Source organism: Poecilia reticulata, linkage group LG12 (assembly GCF_000633615.1).
Source record: "Poecilia reticulata strain Guanapo linkage group LG12, Guppy_female_1.0+MT, whole genome shotgun sequence".
Taxonomy (NCBI): domain Eukaryota; kingdom Metazoa; phylum Chordata; class Actinopteri; order Cyprinodontiformes; family Poeciliidae; genus Poecilia; species Poecilia reticulata.
In genome coordinates this window covers 17135382-17150204 of record NC_024342.1, presented here as the reverse complement: position 1 = coordinate 17150204, position 14823 = coordinate 17135382, and the positions used below count along the sequence as shown (strand labels likewise).

Below are 14823 nucleotides of genomic sequence, written 5' to 3'. Positions count from 1 at the left end.
GTAAAACAAGTGAAAAGGACAAATTTTTTATTTGCTTCAGTTAATCATGTAACTAATTATTTCACAAAGTCTGAAAGTAGTTACCCAAACCACCAACACAGATTCTATAAAACACTTTGATATGTGTACTGTACATTTTATTTAAATTTAAAGTAACTGGTGTCGCCAGTTCTCTGCAAAAAAATATTATGTATATAGTTGGACTATTATTGTATTAAAATTAATATAAGTACTGTTATTGTAGGTGTCCCAGCAGTTGTAAGACTTTATAACCGTCACTTTTCCCTAGAAACTCAGCGAACATTTTACCTCCCTGCTGTTATTTATTTGCAGTTTTTATTTCTTCTACTTACTGTAAACAGTCCGTGAAACTACATGCACAAATTGCACACATGTAAAATTTAAATATTATTTTTCTGATGTTGTAAATGTTAAAATAACTGTACAGTCAATTGTTCTCATGTTTTGTCTTTTCATGTTTCTAAACTTCTTTTAATATACTTTGCTGCTGATACACCTAAATTTCCCTATTAAGGGACAATAGAGGATGTTTCTGTGCTATTCTACATATGATGTTCTCTTGACATCAAATGTAAAAAACATCTGTGAAGTAAATGTTTTTTACATTTACTAATGTAAAAAACATTACATTGTGAAGTAAACATACTTCACGATGTAATATGAAGTACATTACATTGAAATTATCCTGGCCTTTTTAATAAAAGAGGAAACTAAAATAGACAGTATGTTAAAAATAAGAACTTTTGCACAATTTTCGTGTAAAATTAGGATTTTTAGTAATTGCATAATTATTTCTGGTGTTAGTACAGTTTCATCATAATTTAACAGCATAACTGTCCCAGAAGAATCTATCAAATATTTAACAAAAGAGAAATGAATGACAAAAAAAGAGAAAAATAAAAACTTCTGCACTATTGCCAATAAAACGATTGTATAATAATAATAATAATAATAATAATAATAATAATAATAATAATAATAATAATAATAATAATAATAATAATATGTGTTTTATTTCCTTCCTTCGGGTTTTCCTACAATTTGACCATGAAACAAAAGGACACCTAATTCAGATTAATTTAAGATATTTTGAAGGTGAACGGAAGCAGTGTGTCGTCATATCTACCTTGACTTGGTCCTCTCTCGGCTTCCTTAAAACCACTGCCAGTAACCCTGGTCGATCATTACCCTGCCTAGCATAGCAGAGAGCAGTCAGCCAGTCGTGTCTCTATCCGAGGCCGGATGGTAAAATCCAACCTCCAGCGGATCCTAAATAGTCATTGCTTTGCTCGCGAGAAAGAAGGAAAACAGCTGCCCTTTACTACCATGGCGAATTTAAGTAGCGGTATCTGTGACCTGATTGGGAAGTAAGTAAACATGAAGACGTTGCTCGCGTAGCTAAGTGCTAACAGTCCTGTGGGGGAGGGGTGGCTAGGCAGCAGAGCTAGCGAGAACAGAAAAAACGGAAGTAACGGCATTTAACCGTATGGTACCTAAAAGTAAATGTATTATTAATCATTATCATCCTTCTTGGTTGTTTCGGTTTTAGGGTTGTTAAAATTGATTTTTTAATTATTTTTTTTACTATACACGGATTTTTTGCGCCTCGACATTCAACTTGAACGGTCTGAAAGGTGGCTATGGACACCGAACTGTGTTGCGTCACGATAGCCATTTGAGCTAGCAAGCTAACTGATGAGCCACAGTTCATCAACCCGTTAAGTGACGCCTTTTTTTTTTGGTATCATTTCTCTATTCAAATATAAGAACGGCAGTAGTATTACGCAGTAAATTTAAACTGAAACTACACACTAACAAAGTCTTGTATCTCACAACCCCAATTGACGTAGTTAGCGGTCAATAACTTCACTAACGTCATGTATTTGATTAAGCGTCCTAGATGGCCTGTTTATCTGTAAGGTCTGACTGAACAATGAAGTAAATTAGATTATTTCTAAAATGAACTGATGGTTCCTGGAAGCAAAAAAAGCGGGTTTTTTCTGTCTTATGGTTTGGTCAATTATTACACAACTGATTGATTTAAAAATAAATAAATTTTCCCAGCAACGTGATTAGTCACAGCGGAATGTTTGCCAGAACACGTTATGCTTCATAATGCCTATAAAGTCTCCTAATGTATTATGTAGATTTACACTTGTGTTTACAGTACCACAATGTCAAACGGGGGAAGGGAGGTTGAGTTGTCAAATGGTAATCTTAGTTTTAAGCAATGCAGGAGCAGGCATTCCTGTTTTACATTGTAAAAAGCAGCCTTGAGCATTTGACTTATTCTCCTCCTCCTCTCTTCCAAAGCTTGTCCCTGCACTGTAGTAGTACCCGCGGCCCAGGGCCTCTGTGGTGCTCCTGATGCCCCTCTCCCACCCCTGAAGATCCCAGGTGGGCGAGGGAATGGCACACGGGATCACGCTCCTTCAGCTCGGCCGCTCTACTCAGTAAGTCAACAAAACGAAGCTAAATTTTGCAAGAACAATGGATGTGCTCATATCTTTGAACACATTTTGGAACTAGTGGCCCGTCATTGGACGGGCTCTCTTTTAGCATTGATTTCATGTTATTCGTAGCTCTTCTCACAAACCTCATTTAATTTAAGGATCGAAAATTGGCGGTAACAGAAGAGCCTGCGGGGAATGGGCGCCCGAGGATACTCCACTTCCAAAGCCGTCCCACAGCCACAAAGACGATACAGTGGGACGCTGTCCTGAGCAGCAGTGCACTCTATGTGGAGGTACCTCTTGACCCGCTTCCAGAAGGTAGCAAAGAGAGGTGAGAACAAAGCCGGAGCCTCGAAGCTGGTCTTTAATGATGGGCATTTATCGTTACCAGAAAATAAGTCTTGTAGCGTTAAGAATTTAATTTATTCTTTACATCAATACCAATTGATGTCTGACAACCTCAAAAACTGAGATTATTGTGATGGTTACGTTTATGGTTGTTCTCTCTTTTGCTTTCATATCTGTACATTCACAAAATATTGCGATTTTAAAAAATTTACATTGTTAGCCTGGGAAAAGAATCCTCATTTGATCTCTTTTCTAACCGACATTTCTTTTCCTCTTAGTTTTGCGGCTCTCCTGGAGTATGCTGAAGAACATCTGAAAGTTGCTAGTGTGTTTGTCTGCTTTTACAAGAACAGAGATGATCGTGGTGAGTCTCATTTGAACAGTTCACCTCTTTGTGCTCAAATTATGCACTTTGAATGCAGGTCACCGCCATTAACTCTGGATGTTAACATACCATCCCTGACTTGTTGTTTTTTTTTTTTTACAGCTAAACTGGTGCGTACCTTCAGTTTCCTGGGCTTTGAGATTGTGAAACCGGGCCATGCCCTCGTCCCTCCTCGACCCGACGTTTTCTTCATGGCCTATAATTTCGACAGGGACTCCTCAGACGATGAGTAGTCCTCCGGACATCTTCTCCCCCCACTGATGCGTTTTTTGTGCTCCCATTACCTTACAGTTCCAGCTTTATTTACATGCATAGCTGTTTTGTGTTGAATCCTGAGTTGTAGCTTTCTGTATAAAAATACTCACTCATTTGTGTTCAAGGGAATGTTGTAAGCTGTGTGTATTTTTGGTTTCCAACATCAATATATGTAAGTTAATCTGTTCATAAAGAGTTTTGTCCTCTTAAAATTCTTTGCCATTTTAATAGCTTGTCAACTCATTTTATTTTACGACAGATTTTAAGGTGGATTTTTTCTTTTCATTTCTTGGATGTACAACAAAAAAAAAAAAGGTCATCAGGTTTACACTCGGGTTCTCCAGTTTTCTTGTTAGGATTGGCTAAAATTATTTAAATTTCCTACATATTTTCTCTCCAGACTGAATAAACTTATCAGCGGGACCAGCTTTCTTTTGTCACAGTAATGCCCTTTGTATTAATCAGCCCCAATAACTGGTACTTTCTAGCTGGATAGCTAAACACTTTATTCTAGATGTGGATTAAAACAAGCGAAAGCCAATGCATGTGTATGAAATGTACAACTGATTTAATGACTGACGGTACTTGGTGAAACAGAAGTAAATAATCCAAATGGCTTTTGGCTCCCCCTCCCTGCCCTTTTGCCACATGTATCGAACAATATTGTAGAATTTTGTTTTGAAGGTTGGAGATACAATGCTGTGTTGTTACTGGAATAGTTTCTCTTCTGGCATTAGCATTCCTTTAACTCTTTTTCATGATATTGAGTATCTCCTGCATAGTGGTACCTGTTGTGCTTCTGTGATAATAAAACAATGAAAGCATTTCTCTTGTGCATTTTGATTAATTTTGTTTGCTATACAGCTACTTTTACAGAGGACCAATTTAATATAAATCAAGCAAGGTTGTGCTACAATTGGTATTAAAGTTGTAAGATTGATATGCTTTGTTTCGCCACCAGGGGGCTGCAGAAGATGGAAGAAAAGTCAGCACAGATTTGAGCATATTTACATTACTTTGGTTCCTAAAATGGGGATGTAAACATTTTTGACTGGTCTGACCTATTGTAAATTTATACATGTGGATTCTAGCAAAGTTTCACCAAAAATTGAGAATATACTCACTTTTACTGTAAATTTTAGTGTAACATCTTTTGAACTCATTTCAATTTTTTTAACCTCAAAGCACAAATCTATTCCATCTCCATATTTCATTCACATGTGATATAAATGATTTAAGCTCCCAAACATTGGCCCCTGGGGACTCCATATGTAATGGCTTCTTGACTTCTTGCTTAAATTTTGCAAGAAATTTCAAGACTTTTTTTTTTTTTTTTGGCAACTGCTTCCTCTGGTTGGTCCGTCTGGTGATTCCTATAAATCAATGTGCTGTGTTTAGGTTTCAGTTGGCAAGCTCTGGAGGGACAATAAATAGTAAAAATATTAGTTTGAGTATTCTTAAATTTTATGAAATAAAAAACAAGACATTTTCTGGAATCCAAATATTTAATTGGTACATATCAAGTATTATGACATGTATAAAATTTCAGATCACAATATGAAGCAATGAAACTTTTCAGATTGGCATGTGCTGCAAATATTTGAGGCTGCCAACAAAACTGATTAAAATGGAACATAAGCAACTAAAAATAAAAAAAGTAGAAAATCAGAGTACGGACAGAGATAACATCAAGCATTCTAGAAAACCTAAATGTGATTGCTCAAAACTTTTTTTAGTAGAGTGCAATAAAAAAAAAGCACTGAAGCCAAGCGTCCACAAGACGTCTAGAAGTTAGTACTATAAGTTCACGGAGAGCAGAAAAGGGGCAAAGGTCACAGCAGAGAGAGAAAGGAGGGCTGTTAGCTAGCCAGTCAATGCAGGATAAAAAATAATCTCAAGATAATGCACATCACATTTAGCTTTAAAGACTGTAGTAGCATTTGTACTTGCATGTTACTCATAAAAAAAAAATCCTGAATGACTGAACGGAAACGAGGACATCACCATAAACAAACAGCCTGCTGATGAACAACCGGTCGCTGACTTGCATATGAACAGAAGTGTGTGCGTGAAAGGCTTAATGAACAAACGTGTCATAAATTCAGCCTCACAAAGACTTATGCGCTGGCTATTAAACAGGGGCTACATTTCCCCCAAACATAAAAAAAAAACCCAAAACAAACAAAAACTGATCTGGGTAAATTATCTGAACTGCGGCACTGCAGGTGACCTCTGTCCACGTTACGGATCGGTGCAGAAACTCTGCCTCTGCTCTCCATCGCATTTGATTTGGTTCCCGTTAAACCTGCCAACCTGGGACATTTTAAAGTACCATACAATATATANTATATAAAGACATCTAGTAATATTTGATGACTCGGTACAGTGGGCAAAGATGACAACGACAGATTTTAAACATGTAAGAGTTACAGGATAAAAAAAATGAAAAAAGAAAAAGAATCTTCTTTAAGATCTTTACAATATACTGCAGGTGTATTCTTACAGCAGTTAAAATGAGTTAAAAAGTAATTACTAGTTTTTAAGTGCATGTTAGTTAAGCTTAATTTCGGACAGTGTGAGCTTTGGTTATACCTATTTTTATGAAATTTGAAAATCTTATTTAACGGAAATACGATGCAAGGTTATTAATTTGGACAACACATTTTTCTAGAATCTGTGTCCATAAAAAACTTTTTTAAAATTATTTTCTAGTTATAAATCATTTTTAGTCTGTACACAAGCAGTACAAAAAAAATAATGTTGTGCCCCCTATTGAGTTTATCTACCAGTTAAGTATTTTAGAATACTTAAAATACTTTAAGCATAAATTCTTCCAAATTGAAGAAATTAAGTCATTGTAATTCTTGAGTAATATTTATATTAATAATTTTTTCTATTGCAATGTCAGCAAAAAAAAGTATCATATAATGAAATAATCTGTTTTAGGTATTTTTTGAGACAGAACCTGTCCAGTTTTGCGATGAATTCTTTTGGGATGTAGTGACTAAAATCAGTATGTCATATTTAAGGCCACAGAAATGCATTTCTGATTGGCTCGTTGTAGATCGTTGAAAAGGTTAATGACCACTTCTGTGCTGTGATGGAGCCACTCTTCTCTTTGGTCTGACGCACCCTGTCTGAAACCTAACACACAGTATCCGCCTGTTTTAGGTTCATTCTGTTACAATTAGGAAAAAAAAAGCTTAAACATATATGCTAGACTTTTGTTGCATCATTCCCAGAGCTTAAAGTCGTAATAATTATATGACCAGGGGTGACCAGACATTTCTGCAGCTGTATAAAGTACGTAAATGGTAAATGGACTGAACTTATATAGCGCTTTATCCAATCATTTTTGACCACTCAAAGTACTTTACACTAGAGTCACATTCACCCATTTGCACTTACTAACGCTCACACATTTATACACAGCTCGGTAGGCAATTTGGGGTTAAGTGCCTTGCCCAAGAGCACATTGACATGTGGGAGGAGGAAGCTGGAATCAAACCTACAACCTTCCGATCGCAGGATGACTACTCTACCCACACAGCCACAGTCGCCCCACACGTAGCGTAGCTGTCGCTGCGCACTGGTGAAAGCTAGATGAAAGGAGGCAAATTCATACAGGAGTAATTAAGTTGTGGAAATTAAATAACTCACTAAGTCTGTGGGGGTTGTTTTACTACTTTTGGCAGCTAGGCATCGCATATTTGTTAAGCAGAAAACAACTGACTGGCTAACTTTGCAGATAGCCTGACTCATTAACCACCTAAAATAGTTTCTAATACCTAAGTTAGTGTTTATTTTACTACTTTTTTTTTGCTCAAATCTGTTATAGATCACATTATTATCACAGTAGGAATAACTGTTGCAAACTGAAAAAATTAAGTCATATTGCACCTTTTTTTTAATTTGCTGTAGTTAATTGGTCAGGCTATCTGCTGGGGTAGCTAGCCTGCAGTCAGCTGCGTAACAGATGCAAATATTTTTAAAAGACTAAATGTTTCTTTCTTGTAAGATAGGATGTGCATAAGCTTTTGTTCAGCCAGCTATTAGGCAGAGTGCTTCAGCACAGTGCTACAAAAATAATAGACAACTAATCAAATGATTTGAAAAGTGGGGCATACCTTCATACCAGGAACTGGACCATGGTTAACACTGACAAAGCTTACAACACTAATCCATCTCTCCCTCTTGCAGGTATTAATGGTAAAGGTGTCCGACTGGTCAAACATGTACTTCTTTGTCACATATGGTCAGTAAACTGGCCTGGACTTTGGCAGACTGCCCGAGCCGCTTGCAGTGGGTTACCCCACAAAGACAGTACAGGGAGCAGAAATGTGCTGCCTTTGTAAAACTCTCAGTTCCCACAATCTGAGACGCACGATTTTCTAGCTGGAATGTGGCAAAACGTATCCGCGCATCCAGTAGACATTTATTGCAACAAGTCGAAGAACAGCAGAGAAATATTTGCTGTGAACATTTTGATCAAAGTAGCTATGAAAACGGTCTGACTTGAAAGTGGTTACCTGGTAACATCAAGGACAAACACAGGCTGGCCTCTCAAGATGCCACTGCGAGAAAAAAAACAAAACAAACCCACCAAGCATCAGAGCGTTGGTGTGGTAAATGAAAAGAAATACCAAAGGGTATTCTTCTGATGGCCAAGAAATGCCTGCTCCATTTAGTTTAGAGCAGAATCTCTACCACGAATCACACCTTTACTTTTACATTTAGTAAAAGGAAAGTAGAAACAGCTCTTTATTTACGTTTTCTTCTCCCACGACCTTGGTGAAGCTTCATTTATTCCCGTTTGCTCAACAGAAAGAAATTAGACGGTTCCAACTGACGCAAGCGCCAAACGTGATACAGGAAAACGCACCAGACGAGCCTAGAAACAAGCCTACAGCACGAGTCACTAATATAGTGCTTCATTTTTGGAAAACAGTGTGTAAAACCCCTTGCATTGAGAATCTCTCGCTCAGACCAGCCCCTTTCTCTAGCACCATAAACCGCCACCTGGCAAGCGAGAGAGAGTCCTTTCAATTGCCTCTGCGCGTTTGTGTAGAACTGCATACATGGTACGTAAAATGCAAGCAGGTTGGCAGGAATTGAAATGTTTGCTTTCGAGCATGAATTTGCACCCAAACAATGTACTGCGCGTCAATTAACAGAGCCAGCGGGCAACATAAAAGGAGAAGAAAAAAAAAAAAACAGCAAAGGAGAAAAGACCTTGAGATGGTTGGTGGGGCCAGTGGGGGGGTGAGAGGGGGCTTTTTGTGCGTTTGTTTTTGCGCCCACGTCTTGTGGCTGGAGTAGCGAGGCGAGGCAACGTCCTCTGTCTGAATTTTTCAGGCTGGTGATGCAAATGGAGACGATCCAAGTTCAGCAGATGGGGTCAGTCTCTAACTGAGGTGGTTTGTGTGTAGTAAAATGATTGTATACATACGATGGCTGTAAAATGCAAAACACAATTGCCCGTGGGTAAGTACATTATGTGAGTGCAACGCGTTGCAAAGTGGAGCTGCTAGGTACGTGACGGTATACGAGGGTGCGCAGAATGGATGCTTTTAATGTGCATGTATTCTATCCATACGTGTGAACTGGATCTCATCGGCCCTTGCTGTAGCCGGGAAAGAACTGGTCGAGCAGAATCTGCAGCTTCTTGTTTTGGTTCATGACATAGTCTTTGCCCAGGTCGTGGCGGCAGGCGGGGCAGGTGTACACCGCTGCCCGAAACGACCGCTGCAGACAAGTCTGAGGACACAAGATGCCCGGGTGAGAACGGGGAAGTGTTTTTTTTTTTTTTTTTTTGCAGAAGTTACGTACGAATAACGTCTAGTAAAAGGTGCACAGGGTGCATACCTTGCAGACGTTGTGTGAGCAGACGGTGGTGATGGGCTGGAAGGCCAGCTCCTGGCAGCAGACGCACATGAAGATCTGCTCCAGCTTTCGCAGGAAATTCTTTTGTGGGGATAAAATGTATTCAGGTTTACATTTCAGATATTGTCAGAGCATCAGAGACAAGTCTTAGGAAGAAAGAATTACCAAATAAAATAAAATAAAATAAAAACACTTTCAAATACCTTTGGAGGTGAACTGAGGCTTTCCCAAACCTTTGAGGTTTCCAACCCAAAAATATAACAATGACATTTCTACTCCTTTACTTTCTCTGGCTGATGAAGAGCTTCCTATTTATCTACTAAGCACATCAAGTAAGACTTTTTTTTTTTCAACAATGGTTTTTGGCAATAAACCTGCAGGCCTGTTTATTTTCCCTTAAATGGTGCCACATTTGCAGAGACAATGCATTTGTGAGCTGAAAAGCAGAGTTGCACCCATGAAAAACTTGCTAAACCCTCTTTGCACAACACCAGAAAGTCTATTGTGCTTCTTGATGTTTGTTTGGCTGGAAGATTTAAGTTTGAAAAGCAAATAATCATTAAAAACAATACTTTAACATTGGTAATTTAACAAGTTATTCATTAACAAACCGAGGCTGCAGTTGTGAAAGAAAAAAGAAATGTACACAACCACATCATCCTGGTACATCCTCCTCCTGCTGGTCACTAGCCTGGTCAAACACTGCTGTAGGACGGCACCTCTCTGAGCGTGCTGCCCCATATCATCACACTGCCTCCACCAAAAGCTTTTGGCATTCTGTTCCAGCCACTGTGTATTTTTCTTACAACTGTGGCGCCATTTAGAGGGAAAACAAAGAAAAATAAAGCTGCTCAGTGCAAATTTTCTTACTTTTTGTGCTAAGTTAAGAAGTTTTTCTACTCGCATTCAATCATTCTAACCACTAAGACACTAAAGAAAGCTTATATGTGAACCTTAATCCTCATTTAATCATGTCTTTGTTTTTAAATATTACAGTAATGCTGAGCTGTGTAACATCGACTTGCTCTCGCTCAAACATGCGAGGCGATGCCAGCTCTGGCTCCTGAAACACACAACGTTAAAATGTTTTGGTTAGCTATACCGGTCCCTCTTTGATGTGCTCCATGGCTTCATCCCAGAGCTTCTTGTTGGCGGTGTCATCCTGGATCAGCTGCTGTTGCTGCTCGGTCAGCTGGAAGGTCTCCTCTATCTTAACGCGTTTAGGCGGCGGCTCGGTTTCTGGTGACGGTTCTGGTAAAAACAGCACAACGTTTAAGACGCAGGAGCTAATTTTGCAAGAGCAAAACACTTGATGCTGAAATAAAACAATGGAAGCAGAGAGTAATTGTAAATATGGAGGCCAGTGAAGATATCAATGAGGCGTCTCGAAGAGGTTTCCAGCGATCCCGCTGCTCTCTCGCTCACCTGTCCACCTTTTCTGACCTGCTTTGAGCAACGTCGGTAGAAGCACCCACCAGTTTCTCCGGTTGTCTTCTGCTCTCCGTTACTTTGTGGCGCGTCCTCTTGCATCTTGGCTTCTGGAGGCTCATCCCCCTGCTCTTCCCCCTCCTCCTCTTCCTCCTCCTCCAGCCCTTCCTCCTCCTCCTCCTCCTCTTTCGTTTTAATCTTGCGCCTCCGTGGCCTCCCCCTTCCAGGATAGTGCTTACCGCGACCGCCACGACCAGGCCTAGCGCAAGCCTCCTTCTTTGTTTTGTTAGCCATGGCTGCCAAATAGCCTGGTGGGTACTGGAGGAAAAGACATTTAGTTTGTTCTCTGTTCTGTGCTGCTTACACACTTCATCTATTTAAATATCTCTGCTCATCAAACTAATTTTTGCTCTACATAAGAAGATAACCAAGTTTTCAAATGATTTAATTTATTTAGGTGGGGGAAAAAAACCCTATCCAAAACAACCTGATTTTATTTGAAAAAAGTAGGTTTATCTTTGTCTGATGCATAAATTTGTTTGATGATCGATAAATTTAAGCCCGGCAAAAAAATAATAATTTACTTCAAGTCTATTAACTTTTTAAAATCAGAAATCTGGAGTTGCCTGCACATTTAAACTCATGCACTGCATAAAGCAGCAGCCTCACCTGAACCGAAAGGCCCAGTTTCTTTATCCTCTCCAGTCCTTCAGGGGTCCACGGAGCCGGCTCCAGGTCGTCTCGTCTCAGCAGATACCGCCACACCAAATAGCCACACTTTCCGATCTCTGGCCAGTACTTCACCACCTGCAGACCGCCACAATACCAAATGTTGAACCAATAGGGGTGTTTGACAGCATTTGTAATTAAACTACACACACGCTTGAGCTTTAGTAGCAACGTCCCGTCGTTTTTAAGGCACGATTCCACAGCATACCTTGTAAATACCGTCGTAGCGGTTTCCTTCTTCTGGAGCGTATTTGCTGATGCGTCTACCTTTAGAGCTGCGTACCACTCTCACCGGCTTTCCAGCCCGCCAGTTTCTGGACTCGGCTCCGTCTTTGTCGTTCAGTGGCGCGTCACAGTTTAAGGCCAACGCCCTGGAAGTTAGTCAGGTTATTAAAACACTTCACAAGTTATTAAGAGTACAATACATGTTGGCAGTCATATTTTGGTGCTGTACCTATTCATGTGAGTCAGCGTTTGGTCAAAACTGTGCTCCCCGATGCGTTTGTTTCCCGAGAGGTCGCGACCCCCACTGCCAGTGTAGGTGAACTCGTCTCCCCGGTCCTACCGCAGATGATCACACAGACACCGTCAAAGATGGAGCCAGTGAGACTTCACTGTGGTTCCCATCCAGCTGAACAAACGCAGCGGCGACAGTGAAACCCACCACTTCGTCCTCAAAGCCCCCGGCCAACACCAGCGAATAGGAGCCGTCGTTGCTGCGGCCGTGGATGCCGCCGACGTGCGGCCTGTGGACACCTGCCTCGCTCACCTGAGGGACGAAGTGGACGTGAAGGGTGAAAAAAATGACAACGGCTTCGTTTTTCTTATTTACAGCTTTTAAAAAGGCCAACCTGCACTCTGAATTTCCAGGTGGCTCCCACAGGAATGCCAGGAATAGGTCCGTAGTGGTTTGAGGGAACAATTGTGCATTCTTTAGTGCGCCCCACGCAGGCCATACCCTGCAATTATACCAATAAAAAGCGCTTTTCGACATAATCAAACAGTAAAACAGCGTTTTTTTGTTGTTTTTTTTTTTTTTACATTCCACCTCAAAAGTTCCCTTACAACAGGGTGAAAAAGTGTGCCTCAGTGGCAACATCACATTAAGGGAAAGCTATTTATTTAAAAGTTGAAGAAAAAGTCTGAGTTTTAGAAGGTTTGCCTCCAGATTTAGCTGCTACAAATGAGTTTTAAAGTGCGACAACAATAAAATAAAAGTGGTTTATTTTAAGAGTTATAGACTTGACTAAAGTTTTAAAGTCAAGTATGAACACCGTGTGACTCAGCGCACTTAAATGTACCCGAGTGCATAAGGCGAGCTGGTTTCAATTAGCAAACATAAAAAAAAAAATAAAAAAAACAACAACAAAAAAAAAACACATTCTGGTAAAGAAGGGAGTTATTTTCCATTGGCTGTTCCAGGAAAATGGCTAAGTTGTGCCTAATGGCATTGTTCACATTACAACATGGAGAGGAGCGTCAGGGAGACGCGTTTTCATGTCAGGATAGAGCCAAAAACTGAACACATGAGAAGAGTCATGGGGGGATTTCATGTAACAGATGATCCGTTTGGAAAAAAACTAGAGAAAATGGCAATTCAACATTTATTTTTCTACTTACTTAATTAAGGATAATCCATTATTTGACAAATGTACATTTCCAACTTGGTCCTCAAGCACATTAAATCTGATAAGACGGGATGTTAACAAGTCAATTTGCTGTTTTTTTTATATGCTATTTTATTTCGTAAATATTCAAATAATCTGTAACTCTGTAATTCTAACAAATAACGGCAAGATATTTATCTAATATTCCACCAGCATTCTGAACATTCAGTTTTAAAAACATACGACCCTTTTGCAGGTGATGGTGATTTATCATTTTTAAACGTGAAAATACATTTCCAGCTCCGTTTTTGTAGAATGCATGTGAGCACAGAACGGTCACTTTGTGGGGTTTCATATTTTGGATGTTGCACAAATCATAAAACACAACAATGCAGATATTTGGTTCTGATTTAGGAGAGCAGCTCGTCTTAAGTTTGGCATCTGAACCAGATCTGCGTTCAGACCTGCAGCTTCTGGAAACCTAAACTTCCGAACTCAGTTTTTCAACCCATAATTAAAAGCAAATTCCATACTTGTCCAGGTTTTCTGGAATCCTACAAAATGTGTCTGGTGGTTTGAGTTGGTACTGAAGCGAATGTTCAGACCTTTCCTGAGGCTTACAGAGCAGCTACCAGTCCACCAGTATCCTGTTCCCCTCTTGGTGCCCTAAAGTCTTACCTTTCCCCAGTCCCTTTGACTCTCAGTGGTAGCCGAAGGCATTTTGGCTTTCTTCTTGCTGGCTTTGAGTTTCTCACCTGCCTTAACAACTTCGCTGGTGTCATTTTTACAGGTTGGGCAGTACCTGGCAGAATAAAAGAAAATCACTTCCTGCTCCGTCTTCAATGCTTCACAGGTATGTAAAGAGTTCAAAAGGCCAATAGAGTAGCTTCTTAACCCTTTAGCAATAAATTATGTATATTGTGTAGCCTCCTTTTCTCTATTAAAGATATATATAAACTCTTAAAATGAATGAATGTTTAATGGCAATAGCATTAAATCACGGAAATATTGAGGAGAAAAAAAAAACTTCAATTTTAGTGAAGTATTCAGCAGGGGAAAAAAATCTCATATTAAGGAACAAATATTTAAGAAATCTGTGTCACAATTATAGTAAACTGCGGCAATTCTTTTACAATAAATGTCACTAAAGCATTGCTGTAATTCACACTTCAAATATGTATTTTCCTCAGAGTGTCTAAGAAATCCAAATTAATCCACCACTTCCTGTTTTGCTGGGGAATAAAAACGACACGTCAGCGTTTGATTACTCTGACACACTCTTCAGAAGAGGAAAGATAAGAGAACAACCAATTAAAGTTGTGTGTGTTGATGATATCTATGTTAGATGATAAATAGCTGCGTCCCCTACATTGCTTAGATTTACATTCAGACTCATTATTAATTCAAAACAGGATCTGTGACGAACAAGGTTGTGCGAGGACTTAAGTTTAACTCGTCACATGAGGTGAAGACGGTAACAGAGGTTAAAAATATGTCTGCGTTCAAAACTCACTGTTCAAAGGGCAGATGCAAAGCCTTAATAAAAACTATTTATATTAAAATTTTGCATAGATCTTTAGCTGGAGGGATAATATTTGTGGCGGGCTGTATACATACTGATGTTCTGGGGCAGACACAGAAATTCAGAAATTTATCTATGTGAGATGTAAAAAAGGTGGACTTGTTTATAGGACAGTTAATGCAAGCCAAGGTG

At 39.4% G+C, this 14823-nt stretch overlaps 2 protein-coding genes across 2 annotated transcripts in view; one reads left to right on the top strand and one right to left on the bottom strand.

Moving 5' to 3' along the window:
• The first annotated feature begins 1187 nt into the window (after window positions 1–1187).
• On the top strand, window positions 1188–4288 carry oaz1b (ornithine decarboxylase antizyme 1b). The gene is given in 6 exon segments (XM_008424282.2): window positions 1188–1388; window positions 2335–2386; window positions 2388–2474; window positions 2633–2805; window positions 3101–3186; window positions 3310–4288. Coding segments are annotated over 6 exon segments (654 nt in total). The 5' UTR covers window positions 1188–1263; the 3' UTR covers window positions 3441–4288.
• A 2986-nt stretch (window positions 4289–7274) lies between these two features.
• Window positions 7275–14823, bottom strand: part of uhrf2 (ubiquitin like with PHD and ring finger domains 2) — a 30791-nt gene continuing 23242 nt past the window's right edge. Inside the window, exons 7-16 of the mRNA XM_008424280.2 lie at window positions 13788–13911; window positions 12354–12461; window positions 12167–12271; window positions 11957–12063; window positions 11711–11873; window positions 11443–11580; window positions 10821–11091; window positions 10448–10596; window positions 9328–9426; window positions 7275–9219 (exon numbers count right to left, since the gene is read on the bottom strand). Of these exons, the coding sequence (XP_008422502.1) occupies window positions 9073–9219; window positions 9328–9426; window positions 10448–10596; window positions 10821–11091; window positions 11443–11580; window positions 11711–11873; window positions 11957–12063; window positions 12167–12271; window positions 12354–12461; window positions 13788–13911 (1411 nt within the window). The 3' untranslated portion in view covers window positions 7275–9072. The remainder of the gene's footprint in view (window positions 9220–9327; window positions 9427–10447; window positions 10597–10820; window positions 11092–11442; window positions 11581–11710; window positions 11874–11956; window positions 12064–12166; window positions 12272–12353; window positions 12462–13787; window positions 13912–14823) is intronic.